Consider the following 14,266-nt stretch of genomic DNA (forward strand, 5'->3'; position numbering starts at 1 on the left):
TCCAGTTTTTGAATTCAACTTTTTCCAGCATCTAAGACTAAATTTGTGGTTTATTCCCAGCAGTACTGAGGTCAACTCACAGACTTGCACCAAAAACCTCATAAAATGTTACGGTTTATTGTGAGGACTTTTTCTTAAATTCAAACCATATTGTTTTCAGGTGAGTTTTGCTTTGGGATTTGGATTTGTTTGGAACCAAAACTAGAACAAGAAATTCAGGCAGAAGGTATTGGAGAAACCTGCTCCTCCTGTGAGGACGGGAAGGCAAAAAAAAAAAAAAAAAAAAAGAACCAAACCCCCCTCATCTCTCTATCTGCAGCCATGCAAGGAATATTGTTCAGCGCAGCACAAAAGCATCCCTGAAAATAGAAGCGCCAGGGCCAGGCCTGCCAGTGGCTGTGTGAGATAACGTCTACTTGCAAACAGTGTGCCTTTGTGCCGCTGTCACTGTCCCCATTGTTCAGGAGCCTATTGCCTCGGGGATATTGTTCCCTTCTTTTGTCTCAGCCCGGCTCCTTTTTGTTTGACTTTACTTACCATTTCATTCCTCTCCTTTGTGCCGGGGTTCTTTCTTTTGTCTCTCTCTCTCTCCCTTTTCTCTGTGTGATTTGTATTTAGCAATTGTTCCCGGCCCGTTGGAAACACAATGTGCTCCGGGCTCTTTTCTCTCCTCCATTCATTACCTATTCAGGTGGGTTTGTGGGCCCATAGGTAACCGGGAGGAGCAGGGGCCTCCCGGAGCTCCCAGGGGCACAGGAGAAGGCTGGCGGTGGCCTTTGGGGACACCCATGTCCCTGAGCCTGGCATGGGGTTCCCCTTTCCCTCTGTGACAAATGAGCACCAGGAAAAGGACAAACCAGACCCAAAATCACTGCTGCCCTGCTCTCAACAGAGGATGGTGACACAGACATGATGATGACAGCGTGGCACGGCCACACACGGAGCTGGGGAAGCAGAAGCACCCAGAGGTGCCCAGGTCCAACGTGTGTCCTGCTCTGATTCCCAGATCCCCCAGGACATGGGGGGGATCTGAGCCCACACCGGATCCAAGCCTGGCCAAGCGTTCCTGGCCCTGGCATTGGTGGTCCCTGGTTAACACAACCTTGGCTCTGCCCCATCCCTGCTTTTCGGGAGCCAGCAAAGGGACGAGGAGAGCATTCAATGGCAGGAAACACCAAGGAAACACACGCAGCCCCCTTGCAGCAGCATTCCCACTGCCCAGATTCCCCCCCGCCAGCATCTCCCCCATGCTACATGGCAACTGGGTGCCCTCCAAGAGGGACCCTTGGGGCTGCAGGGTGGGCACCCACCCCCCACACTGCCAGCCAGCAGTGCCCAGAGCTGCTGCTGCCCATCTGGCAAAGCAGGGAGGGGATGCACCCCTCTGCTCCAAGATAGCCCCCAGCTGGGGACCACGGGGCTGCAAAGAGCAGCTTGATCCTTGGGGATGGCTGGATGAGGTCAGGAGACAGAGGGAAGAGAGCAGAGACATCCGTAAAGTAGCTCAAAGTCTCCTGAGGTGCCCCAGGATGGTGGGGACCCCTCAGACCCCATCCCCTCCTGCCTCCTCCCCAGGCCCACGCTGCTCCTGAGGAGCATTTGGGGGTGTCTGCAGCGACCAGGGTGGGCACAGCCACTGGGGGTGTTCCTGACCCCAGGAGGAGGAGGAGGATACACCAGGAAACCTTCAGGGAGTGCCGTGCTGGCCAGAGCTGACGAGTGGCCATCCCCGGAGACAACAAAGCCCCGCTGTTCTCCGGGACACCGACCGCGTGACCCAACGGGACTTTTCCATCCCTCCCCCTGATGAAACCCCGAGGATCAAAGCCTGCGAGAAACCACCTCCTTCTCCTCCGAGGCACAACCCGCGCGGACGGGGAGCCGTGGGGACCCCCGAGACTCACCCCACGAGCCAGGGATGGGGGGACAGCGAGGAGCAGCGGCGGGTCCTGGGGGACGGTGTGAGCCCCCAAACGCAGACAGCCCCGGGGCTGCAGGCCGGGGCTGCGGGGAGGGATGGGGGGGGCGTGCCTGGGAATAAAGGGAGCAGACTGTGGTCTATTGTTTCATTGTTATGGCTTCAAAGGACAATGGGGCATTGTTGTCTCTGGGGATCCCATTGTTTGCTTTCGCTGCAGATCCCAGCCGCGCACTGGATGGAGGTTTCCCGAGGGCCAGGCAGGCTCCGTGTGTGGGACACTAAATAACGAGGCAGGCATGTTTCCTTCCCCACCACCCTTCCCAAAACGGCACGGCACACACTGCAGCTCGCCTGTGCCCGCGCAGGCCAGGGCACGGCCCCGCACAGCACGGGCAGAGGCACCGGGACCACCCATCCGAGCAGAGAAACCCCCACCGAGATGGGGGGGTGAGGGCAGGGAGGGTTCACCCCGGAGGGGCCGAGGTCACTCCCTCCATCCCTGCGGACTCCAGCAAACCTGGGCGAGGAGAAAAAGCCCACCCAGCCTTGATGGTGGGAGCCAAAGCTCCATCTGCTGCCAAGAGCCACCCACCTCTGAGGCAGAGCAGGATGGAGCTGCTCTGCTGCTGCTGGCCGCCAGCCCGGGCTCCAGCCAGTGGCCCCACTCCCTTCCCAGTGGCATTTGCTGGTGTCCCCTCTCCGTACCCACAGGAGGTGCACCCTGGCCACCTTAACACCATCCCTATGTCTTCACTGCCTCCTCTCATCACACAGCATCCCCTAAATACTGACATCCCCCAGGCACGCAGAGCAAGAGGCGTTTGGTGTCGTCCCTTGTCCCCTGCAAAGGCCCATTTCTCCATCAGTGCCAAGGAAAAGGTACTTGGTACCACCAAAGGGACTTGGGAAGGGACAACTCAACCCTGGGACCCCCCTTCACTGCTTGTGCAGCACCCAAAGCCCAGGATTTATTTGCATAGTTCCGTGCTATGTGAAAATAAATCTGGGTGCTATGCAAAAGCTGGGGGAAGGGGAAGGGGGCTGGCTCCAGCCCCCAGCTGAGCCCCCCGGAGCCTCCCCCTGCCCGGGCACACCAGGCAGTGCCGGAGGTGGGCTGGGAGACCGATGGAGCAGGAAAGTGATCAGCTCTCCCCAGAGACACCCTTTCAGCATGAGGCTGCTCACAACAGCTGGGAAGGGAATAACTCATCCAGGGAGCCCAGGCCGAGCCCCAGGAAGGGTCCAGGGCTGGGCAAAGCAGTGCTGGCAACCTCAGCTCGGAGGGGGGGTGGGGGGGAAGGGGACACCCACCCTGCAGAAACTCAATCAGCCTGGCACAGCTTCGCTACCATGCGCTGTGCCACCATGCAGGGAGCTGGGCTCAGACCCAGCGGAGCTCCCCCCTCCCCAGGGGTCCGACCACCCTCCCAGATAACCCGCAGAGAGGTCCCGGAGGAGCTGGAAGGGCTGGCTGGCACGGCATGGCCCCCCCCTGCTCCCCCCCCCGCTGCCTGGACCGCAGCCCTGTCGCCGGAGGGCTGAGAGGCTGCACAGGGTCTGGGCTCACATCAGCTGCTGCTGAGCATCTTTCCCCACTGCCCAAATGCACCTTGGTGCCTCCTGGCCACCAGCCGACCCCCCGAGCTTGTCACCCTCCGAGGGGGAAAAGCCCAGCCCAGGCCATCGGTAGCCCCAGACCAGGCTGGGCTTCACAGGAACAAATAACAGGGGTCGGGTTTTTCAAAGAGAGGGAAGCAACTGCAGCTGATAAAGGTATAAATTCAACCTGGCTGGGTTTGTTTGTTTATCTTTTAATCCCGGGAATTCCCTCTGCTTCTAATCAGAAGATGAGGGCGGACCTCGCCTCTCAAATGCCTCTGGAAAAAGTACTGAGGGGTTTGTTTGGGGATCAGTAGAAGCTATTTGGGAAAAACAAGGTAAGATGTGATAAGAGACCCGTGGATCCTGGTGGTGCTGCACTGCCTGCCTCTAACCAAATCCCTCTGCATCTCCACCGTGGAGCAAGGGGATTTTCCTGCCCTGAGGAGCCCGGGTGCAGCCTCCAGAGACCAAGCACGTGGGGTACCCATCCCCTGGGGACTGCACCCCGCGGCTCTGCCAGCTCTGATGCTGCTTTGGATGCTTCTGTCATGATCCCAGGGTCTCCTGGAGACTTGCTCTCATCCTCTCAAGCCGCCAACCCCGGGGAGGTGGCAGTGACCAGCTCCCCATGGGGGCCAGACCAACCCCAGCCTGGGTGGACAGGGATCAGCCTTTGCAAGGTGCCAACCTGAGCCCAGGAGCTGGCCCCAAGCCTGTCCTGCTCCGGGGGCTCTTTCATGCTCCTGGCAAGTGTTATTTACACGGAAGTGCACACACACACGTATTACAGACACACACGCTCTCTCCCCCGACTTGAATAGTGCCATTTCCTCTCAGATAAAGAGCTCCCACCGCAGCCCCCCTTTCCCTCTCCCCCCAGATTCGTGCATGTCTCGTGCACCCATTTCGGAGCCCACCTTGGGCTCTGATATTATCTCACTTCCTCGATATGAATATTAGCTCTGTTGTTGATTTACGATAAAGGGATGGGCTCCAAAACACTGTACTTTTTGGAGAGTGGTGCAACCCTGTCTGCCGTGCCCCGGCTGAGAACAAAGCCCCGTCGAGAGCGGATGCTGGTACCCGACTCGAGAGCCCATCTCCCCCAAAGCGCGGCTCCCGTTGGCGCTGCCCTCCTGTCCCCCCCTTATCGTGTCCCCCCCCCGACACCTGCAGGTGGCAAAGTGGAAAGGGGCCCCCAGAGCAGCTCCGTGGGGTGAGGAGAGCCTGAGGGGCAGGGAGCAGCTCTGCAGGTGCCACTGACACAAAGCACGGGGGTCCCTGTGCAGGGGGGGACACTGGTGTCAGGCTCAAACACTCGGGGTACAGCGACTGGTCAAACTTCCCCTCTATTTTGCAGCATCCTAAAAGTACACCATGCAACCAAGCATCCTCTAAAATCCCTCACCAGCCCCACCTGGGCCTCCTTCTCGCTCCCTTTACAAGGTGAAAAACGACCACCTGAGCAGTGTCCTTAAATCTTAACCCACCCACCCGCCAGGGAGCAGAGGGAAGGGGAGAAGCGTCCCCGGGAAACTCGGATTTCTTTGGGAAGCAGCTTGCCTGGCAGCAGGAGAGCCGCAGAGCCAGCAGGTCGGTGCGCAGCGCTGTTCCACTCAGCTGAGGCCATCACACCACTCCATCAGCCGTCACCCCCCCGGGGGACTATTAGATATTGCTCCTATTTCGCAGACGAGAGACCGAAGAAGAAGCAGAGATAAGGGAAAATTCTGAAAAGCAGCAGCCAGAACCAGGGCTGGACACGCAGCAAAGCTCAACTCTGCTTTAGAAGCTCTGCGATGAGGCAAATCTTTCTGCAAACCTGGTCCCATATGATTTTTCCAATAAATGGGTAAAACCTGGACTAAGACACAAGCGTTGTGTCTTAATAAATGCTCATGTGTGAGTAAAATAAAGTGCCCAAACCCAAAGTGATCTCCAAAGTGGAAAGGGGCCCCCAGAGCAGCTCCGTGGGGTGAGGAGAGCCTGAGGGGCAGGGAGCAGCTCTGCAGGTGCCACTGACACAAAGCACGGGGGTCCCTGTGCAGGGGGGGACACTGGTGTCAGGCTCAAACACTCGGGGTACAGCGACTGGTCAAACTTCCCCTCTATTTTGCAGCATCCTAAAAGTACACCATGCAACCAAGCATCCTCTAAAATCCCTCACCAGCCCCACCTGGGCCTCCTTCTCGCTCCCTTTACAAGGTGAAAAACGACCACCTGAGCAGTGTCCTTAAATCTTAACCCACCCACCCGCCAGGGAGCAGAGGGAAGGGGAAAAGCGTCCCCGGAAAACTCAGATTTCTTTGGGAAGCAGCTTGCCTGGCAGCAGGAGAGCCGCAGAGCCAGCAGGTCGGTGCGCAGCGCTGTTCCACTCAGCTGAGGCCATCACACCACTCCATCAGCCGTCACCCCCCCGGGGGACTATTAGATATTGCTCCTATTTCGCAGACGAGAGACCGAAGAAGAAGCAGAGATAAGGGAAAATTCTGAAAAGCAGCAGCCAGAACCAGGGCTGGACACGCAGCAAAGCTCAACTCTGCTTTAGAAGCTCTGCGATGAGGCAAATCTTTCTGCAAACCTGGTCCCATATGATTTTTCCAATAAATGGGTAAAACCTGGACTAAGACACAAGCGTTGTGTCTTAATAAATGCTCATGTGTGAGTAAAATAAAGTGCCCAAACCCAAAGTGATCTCGTGGCTTTGTTCTACCCCAAATCCACAGAACAGAGCTGCAAATAACAATATATAACAATCTCTCTCTCTCTCTGGAGCAGAAAAACCAGTGTCGTTGCAGGAGAAGCCCGGAAAACGTTACCCCCCCTGACGCTGTGCTGGGCAGGAGCCCAGCCCAGAAACAAGTGCAGGAAAATTGGGCTTAAACACTGCAGTTTGAGGCACGGGAGGGAGAAAGAGCCATGTGGGAAGAGGGTCGACTTTTGGGCGACGGAGTTTGCTTCGGTACCTTGGGCTGAACCGCATCCAGGCTTTTTGTGCGGGGCCAGGGGGGGGAAAAGAGGGAAGGTCACCCTCCTCCTCCTCCCCACAGCCCAGGTTATGGCTGGTGGGGGGGAAGAAAAGCAGCAATAATCGCCCGATTTCAGCCAAGCAAGTCCGGCTCCTCGCACGAAGGGGCCCGCTGGTATGCGAGGCAGCGGCGCGGGGGGCGGGCGTTGCTGCTGCTAATGTGGCAGAGTTTCCCCGCTGAGGGCAGGCAAAATGCCCATGACTCATTTTTCCAAGAGATGTTACAAACAATAGTAATGATGCCCCTGGTGGGTATGAATGTGAAAAAGGCCCCGGCGGGGGGGCAGCCATGCTGGGCACCTTGTGTGTGGGCTGCCAACGGAGGGTACTGCCACCAACAAAACCTGCTGGAGCCAGTTTGGTGGCGTTGTGTGCGAGGAGAACCCGTCTGCAAGGGCTTTTGTTGGGGGGGAAAGAGGGCAAAAACGGCTGCCCTGTAAACTCCTCTCCCCATGGCACCCTCCCTGCTCACGATGGGCACCAACCCCGTCTTCAGCCAAAGAGGGGATCGGTTTTATCACCCACGGAGGAAAAAATGGCAAAAACAATCCCAAACAGCCCCATCCCCACGCCGGGATGGAAGAACAGGCCAGGAACATGAAGAGGGAAGGAATTTAGGAAAGGGTTACCGTGCTTTTAAGGCTCCTCTCCCCCAGCTCCTGCCTCCCACCCTCCACACAAGTTTTCCATATTCAGATGCTGCCCTAAGGGGACAGCTTCTAAGCCGTTTGAGTCCTTGACCTTCCACTGTTGCCTGTTTGATACTCTTATTTTTAGGCACACGAGCCTTAAACCATCCCAGCACTTGAAATAAGTTCCCAGATAATGTGCACTGAAGCACCAGGTGGCTGAGGCTTCGGGAGAAGGGAGCTCTGTGGGATCACAGAGTGTGATGGAGGTGATTTTCCCCTCGTACGGCCCACGCAGCTCCACACCCCGTCTCCCCTTGACTTATTTTAGACACTTAGAAAAGGTTACAAGCCTGAAAAAACAGCGAAGGGTGATGATAGCCCAAACTCAGCAAGTAGCCATGGGCTACACAAGGTGCCTGCTCCCGTATGTGGTGCTCCTGCCAGCACAGCCCCATGTCCTGCCCCACTGTGTCCCCCACGTCCCCCTCAGCCCCAACAAACTTGCAGTGACGCCTCTCAAGAGCTGGGAAGGGCAACCAACCTGCCTGCAGCTGGCTGGCGCCGAGCTTGAGCTTCCAGCGTGTATAAAATTTGTCCTAGAAATCCCTGCATCCCACCAAAGAACCAGGGAGAAACCGTTCCCTTCTGGAAAGGCAGGACCACTCTGCCTCCCTCCTCGGGGGGCTCTTTCACAAGCACAGAGAGTCTCATCCCGCAGAAGGACTGGGCTGGGCCAGGACAAGCAATTCCCAAGTGCAAGAGGGAAGAAAGGCAGCCTTTTTTTTTCTTCTCAGAACCACAAAGCCACAGGCAGAGAAAAGGGACAAATATTTACCCAAAGCACCTTCCAGCGCTGTTAAAAGGTGCTAACGCTTTTAAGGCAGAAAAAAAAAAAAAAAAAGAATATAAAAATCAAACACTGCAGAGCCCCACCTGGATGTGAGTGGGCTCTCATCTGCCGGGCACAAGCAGCACAATGGTCTCAGACTGAAACGCCGCGTGGAGAGAGCTTGGCTTTACGTAACCTGCGCCATCATTAGTGCAGAAACGGGTCTCAATCCCTCACTTTTTAAGAGTGAGCTCTATTTCTACAAAAAAACCAAGCATTGGGGTACGGTGAGATGGTGTCTAAACCTGCCACCGACTCGGTTTTGGGCTGCGACAGATCTCTGCGTGCCAGCAGAGGTAAGAGAACTTTCCCTGATGAACCCCCACCAGCCACGGGCACTGTGTTTCCTTGAGATGTGCAAAGGCTGCAGCGCGGAATTTGTGCTGCAACATGGCATCCCACCCCAAGAACCCAACACGGTGTCCCACCAACATGACATCCCACCCCAAGAACCCAACACAGTGTCCCACCAACACGACGTCCCACCCCAAGAACCCAACATGATGCCCCACCAACACGACGTCCCACCCCAAGAACCCAACATGATGCCCCACCAACACGACGTCCCACCCCAAGAACCCAACACGGCGTCCCACCAACACGACATCCCAACCCAACACGACGTCCTGCCGCAACAACCCAACATGATGTCTCACCCCAACAACCCAACACGACATCCCACTGCAGCAATCCACTGCAACAACCCAACACGATGTCCCACCCCAGCAACCCAACACGATGTCCCACCCCAACAATCCAGCACACTGGGGGCACCCCTCAGAGTGCCACCTCAAGGCATCTTCTTCAAAAGGAACCTTTACACACCTCCCCCCCCTACCCCACCCCCGCGTGGAGGGAAAGGAATGTGCACGTTATGGAAAAGTACAATTTCCAAAAGCCAAGGCGAGAGGCTTTGAAGGCAGCAGAAAGGCAAAGCGAAGCGACAGGAGCTTTTCTAACCCCAGAGCCCAAATTGCAAGCGCTGACTCTACCTTGCTCTTCCTCACTCGCTCAGTCAAAATCAGAACCTTCTACTCCTCATCCCCTTCTGGGGCTGGACACCCCGGTGGGGTGGGAGGTGGGGGATGAGCCAGGGAAAGGTGCTGGTCCCCCAGGAGATCCAGGCACCCCGTCTGGCCACCGCACCGCCCGAGAGCAGCCCAGTTTGCTTTCTTGCAGGTTTGTTTGGGAGCCTGTGAAGCTGCCCGAAGGCTGGAGGAACTCAATGTTCCTGCGGAGGCTGGTGGTGACACTGGGCTGGAGGGGCAGGGGGGGGCTCTGGCCGGAGCCGCAGCACCCCCTTCTGTCTGCCGTCCTCTGCTGCAGCCGGTTCTGAGTCACCCTGGCCTGGAGAAGGAAGCTCATGAGATGTCACCTTCTGGCTGCCTGCAGCTTGGAAACGTTCAGGAAGCTGGAAGGATTCGGGGTTAAAAAAATAATAATAAATAAATCAGCATGGAGATGAGTCAGCCCTGTGGTTTTGATGAGGACAGACAAGTGCTTCTTGGGAAGGCGGTTGGGCAAAGGCAGAATTGTTTGTGTGCCCTGTCTGTGTGCTGGTAATGCCCAGGAGCTCTGTTCTTGGGACCACAAGGCTCCATTGCCAGGCACTCCTCAAACAATGGGGCTGTGTTTCCTCCTGGACATCCACACGCCCCTGGATTCTCCTGCTTTCGGCAGTTTTTCAGGGCTTCCTGCCGGGGAGCTTCTCCTTTTCTTCTGCAGCTCCCCCCCCAGACATAATTACTGCCTATTTTGGTACCTTATCATGAGATGCTTGAGAGCTGATTAGCCTGGACTTCCTTCCTCCCATCATCAACCTACTCCAATATTGACGTTGGCTGGCGCTAATTCGATAATATCAAAGAGCAGAGGAGCTTTAGGAGGCATTAGGGTGTCTTCGAGTGCACAATTGGGAGCTGGCAGCAGCGCTGCTGATAAGAACGAGCCATTTCTCCTAATGTCCAGCTCTTCCCCAAAAGCAGCTGCTCACCGGCCACGTGCGGAGCGGAAGGAGGACAGACCCTTGAAGGCTCCCAGCCAGGTTTATTCACTGGCCCCAGATGAACTCGGATGCAGAACATCCCATTAAATAGTTGTTTGGGTTTTTTTTTTCGAAACACACACTATTAGTGAAAAGTTTGGGAAGAGAAATGATTGCCTCTAAGTAACTTCAAAATTACTACAAAGAGTCTGAATCTTTGTGGAGGCTCAAGGTCCTCATCTGTCTGTAACCATGGAGAGACGCAGGCAGCACTGAATCCAAAACACCCCTCATGGCAACACCTCAACATTTGACAGAGACAACCCGTTCCTGCCTTCCCAGAGAGCCTCAGCTCTTAAAATACTGTTTTATTCACAGAATCACAGAATGACATGGGGTTGGAAGGGACCTCTGGAGATCATCTGCCACCCTCAAAGTACATAAGTTTCTCCTAATGTGTAGGTGGAACTTCTTCTATTCAAGTTTGTGCCCATTTCCTCTTGTCCTGTCCCTGGGCACCACTGAAAAAAGCCCAGCCCCATCCTCCTGACACCCACCCTTTCAGTATTTATAGGTGTTGATCAGATCCCCCCTCAGCCTTCTCTACTACAGACTAAAAAGACCCAAGTCCCTCAGCCTCTCCTCATAAGGGAGATGCTCCAGGCCCCTCATCATCTTTGTAGCCCTTTGCTGGACCCTCTCCAGCAGTTCCCTGTCCTTCTGGAACTGGGGAGCCCAGAACTGGTCCCAGTGCTCCAGATGGGGCCTCCCCAGGGCAGAGCAGAGGGGCAGGATGACCTCCCTCCACCTGCTGGTCCCACTCTTCCTCATGCCCCCCAGGATGCCACTGGCCTTCTTGGCCACAAGGGCCATCCATGCCAGCTTCTGGTGCTGACTTCTTCAACTAAATGGCACCGGCAGGTTATTTCTCTGCATGGAAAGGACTTTGCAGCTTGTGAACACAAACACAAAACTACTGACCCCGTATTGTTGAAAAATAACTTTTCTATTGTTGATGTGAGAAGCAATTCAGCTCTCCTGTGGAAACTTAGAACAGCCAGATCCTCAAAGAGATAATAAAAATAACCCAACACGATAAAAACCCACCTGATACTTTCAATATTCCAACTTAGTGCCATGGTTTAAGCTGAAGACTGCCCAAAGAAGCAAGAAACTGTAGAGGTTTAATCCAAACCATCCCTGCTTCTCTGAGCTGAAGATAAAAGTTATTTTTACAAGCACACCTACCAGTGAAGTTTGGAAATGTTAAATTATTACGGCACAGCCCCATGTCCCTCAACAGAACCAGGGAAGCTCAAGGACCACAGGTGGCTTCAGTGTCCCCAGAAAGTCCATCCTGTCCACCCAACACAGATGTAACATTCCAGACACACAGATATTTATCAGAGCGCCCAGATCCGTGGTGAAAAATCACTTTGAACACATTTCTCACCCTTTTCTACTCACAGAAGGGCATGAGATGGAGAGCACGCAGATTTACGCTGACAGTTTATATGTGAAAAAAACGTTTATTTGTGGAATAAATCATGCATCGTTTCAAACTACAAAACCCCAAGGGAACTACAAAGGACTCGCACAAAGGAAGATAAGGAAGATGCAGTTTCCAACTCTGCACATCACCATAACCTCAGGCATAACCTCTCTACTCCTGCTCCCCCTAGCACCGTACGCGCTTGACTTCCATCGGTCAACGTGAAGAGCAACAAACCCTAGTTAGAAACACTTTGTAGAAGAGTGATATTGTCCCCTTTTAACATGATCCGACCTGCAACACAGAGAAAGGAAAGGGGGGATTAGAGGGATCCCAGACTCTGACGATAACCTCGCCTTTTCAGGACACATTTCACAACAGCAAAGGTGTCTGCAAGGAGACACCCACACGACAACTGAGCAGGTTTTTACCAGTAACACGTTGTCCCTTCCCATCTTACAGGACTGTGAGCACGGTCGTGCAGGGCCCACACTCACAGTGCACACTGCAACGTTATCAGACACAACCTCCACTCTGTGTTTGAACAGCACAACAGTTTATCTTCATCAGCAGACGGTAAATATCGAATCATTGAATGGTTCAGGTTGGAAGGGACTTTAAAGATCATGGAGTTCCAACCCCCCTGCCCTGGGCAGGGACACCTCCCACCACACCACGTTGCTCCAAGCCCCCTCCAACCTGCCCTTGAACCCCTCCAGGGATGGGGCAGCCACAGCTTCTCTGGGCAACCTGGGCCAGGCTCCCACCACCCTCACGATTAATCTTCAGTGGTTCCCTGGAACTTCAACTCCAAGATGACACAAGATGTGGCAGAACTGCTCAGGGCTGCCCACATTGGAGGGCTGTGAGTGGCCCCCCCAGCCACCCTGGCTGCAGGACAAGCACAGCGCAGCCCACACCTCGTCACACACATTCAAAAGGCAAAAACCAGCCTCAGGCAGAGACAGGTTCTCCTTCACGTTCAACAAAACCACCAGCTCCAGAAACAGCAGGAGCCAAGCCCCGGCCAGGAGCTGCTCACTCTACTTCAAACTCAACATTCAACACCTGTTTTGTACTTTAAAGCGTTGCTATTTGGGCACACAACCAGGTTTCAGACACCACTCGGGTCACACACACGCACTGACGTACCCAGCTGTTTCCTGGATTTTGTTTTGGAGTGAATCTCCTCCGCGTCGTCCAGCACCAGGTTCATATATTCATCAAAGCCCTGAAAATCAGCACCAAAAGCAGTCAGTGAGCTGAGTGCCCCGGTCTAAACATCACCACCAACAACACAAACTATCATCAGCTGTACTGATATCGGCTAGACAATTAATATTATTAATTGGAGAGGCATGAAGTACTTCCACCAGCACCCCCCATGCTAGTTTTTCTTGACAGGAACAAATAGGCTTGTTAATCTAAAAAAAAAACAACCATAACAACCCAAAGCCCAACACAACGAGAAGAATAACAAAGGGACACCCCGACACTCACAATGATGCAGCCTTCTATCCGCATGTTCACCTGCTCGTAGAGCCACACCTGGATCCTGGATCTCTGCAAAATGATGGAGGAGGAGAGTAAAACAGGAACATAAACACTCCGAGCCATTCTGTTCTCCCCTGTGCACTAAGAAACCCCTGCTCCCACAGCTCCCTAGCACTTGCTCGGCCTCTTCTCCCAAGGAACAGGCAATGGGACAAGAGGAAATGGCCTCAAGTTGTGCCAGGAAAGGTTCAAATTAGGTATTAGCAAAAATTTTTACACTAAAAAGGCTATTAAGCCTTGGAATGGGCTGCCCAGGGAAGTGGCTGAGGCACCATCCCTGGAGGGATTTTAAAAGAGGGGTTGACATAGTGCTGAGTGACATGGTTTAGTGATGGGCTTAGAGAGTTAGGGTGATGGTTGGACTAGATAATCTTAAACGTCCCTTCCAACCCAGAAAACTCTATGATTCTATGTTTTCAGTTGTGTCCTCAGATGTTTTGAAGGCGTTACACTACGGTGTAAATACTGTATGCCTTCATCAGTGAACATGAACAGCACAGATTTTAACGGAAAACGCACCAGATTGCAACATCAAACACCGTTACAAAGGCAATTCCTTAAAGTGAGAAGGAACCGCTCAACCTGTTCCTTCTCAGGTATCTGAGCGACTGCAACTTCCTCAGTTCAACCCAAAACCCCTCAGAAACCGGATTATGGCCTCGGAAACGCCCCGGGCCCCGCACCCGGGCCATTCCCCTCACCCAGAGCGGCCGCCCCGACCCTCCCTGATACTCACGTTCTGCAGGTAGCGGAAGATGAGGTTCTGGAGCGGCTCGTTAAGGACGGCAGCGCGGTAACAAGTCCTCGGGGCCTCCGGTGCCTCAGGGCCCTCCCCCGCCTCAGGGCCCGACCCTCCCGCCACCAGGCCCCGCACCCCACCCGCTCATCCCTCCCTCCCCGCGGCTCCCAAACGAGCTTCTGCCGCCACAGGAAGGATACGATGGGCTGCACCATCACCTTCTGCACCTTCTGGCCCTGCCCGCGGTACGCCATGGTTGCTGTTACCGGCACGCGTTCCCGTCGCCCCCGCCGCCGGAAGCCGCGGAACCGCGGCTTCCGGCAGCGGGGGCGGCGGGAACGCGCAAGGAACTGTGGGATGTTGGAGGACCCGCCGCTCTAGGAAGCTAGGAGGACCGCCGTCTCTACTGCTCCCCCCCCACCACC

The 14,266-nt window shown here is 54.9% G+C and overlaps 2 protein-coding genes across 2 annotated transcripts in view; both read right to left on the minus strand.

Moving 5' to 3' along the window:
* The window catches only part of SOX13 (SRY-box 13), a 74,813-nt gene extending 65,568 nt beyond the window's left edge, over positions 1-9,245 (minus strand). The window contains 1 exon segment of the mRNA XM_014955412.1: positions 9,065-9,245. The gene's annotated coding sequence lies outside the window, so the exon portion shown is untranslated.
* A 2,320-nt stretch (positions 9,246-11,565) lies between these two features.
* Positions 11,566-14,162, minus strand: SNRPE (small nuclear ribonucleoprotein polypeptide E). Its single transcript, XM_014955418.1, has 5 exons — positions 14,042-14,162; positions 13,839-13,865; positions 13,049-13,111; positions 12,701-12,779; positions 11,566-11,842 (listed from the first exon to the last, which is right to left on the minus strand). Exons 1-5 carry the CDS (start codon positions 14,093-14,095, stop codon positions 11,787-11,789), a joined length of 279 nt encoding a protein of 92 aa, XP_014810904.1. The 5' UTR covers positions 14,096-14,162; the 3' UTR covers positions 11,566-11,786.
* Between the last annotated feature and the right edge of the window lie 104 nt (positions 14,163-14,266).

Source organism: Calidris pugnax, unplaced genomic scaffold, assembly GCF_001431845.1.
Source record: "Calidris pugnax isolate Ruff unplaced genomic scaffold, ASM143184v1 scaffold215, whole genome shotgun sequence".
Lineage (NCBI taxonomy): Eukaryota > Metazoa > Chordata > Aves > Charadriiformes > Scolopacidae > Calidris > Calidris pugnax.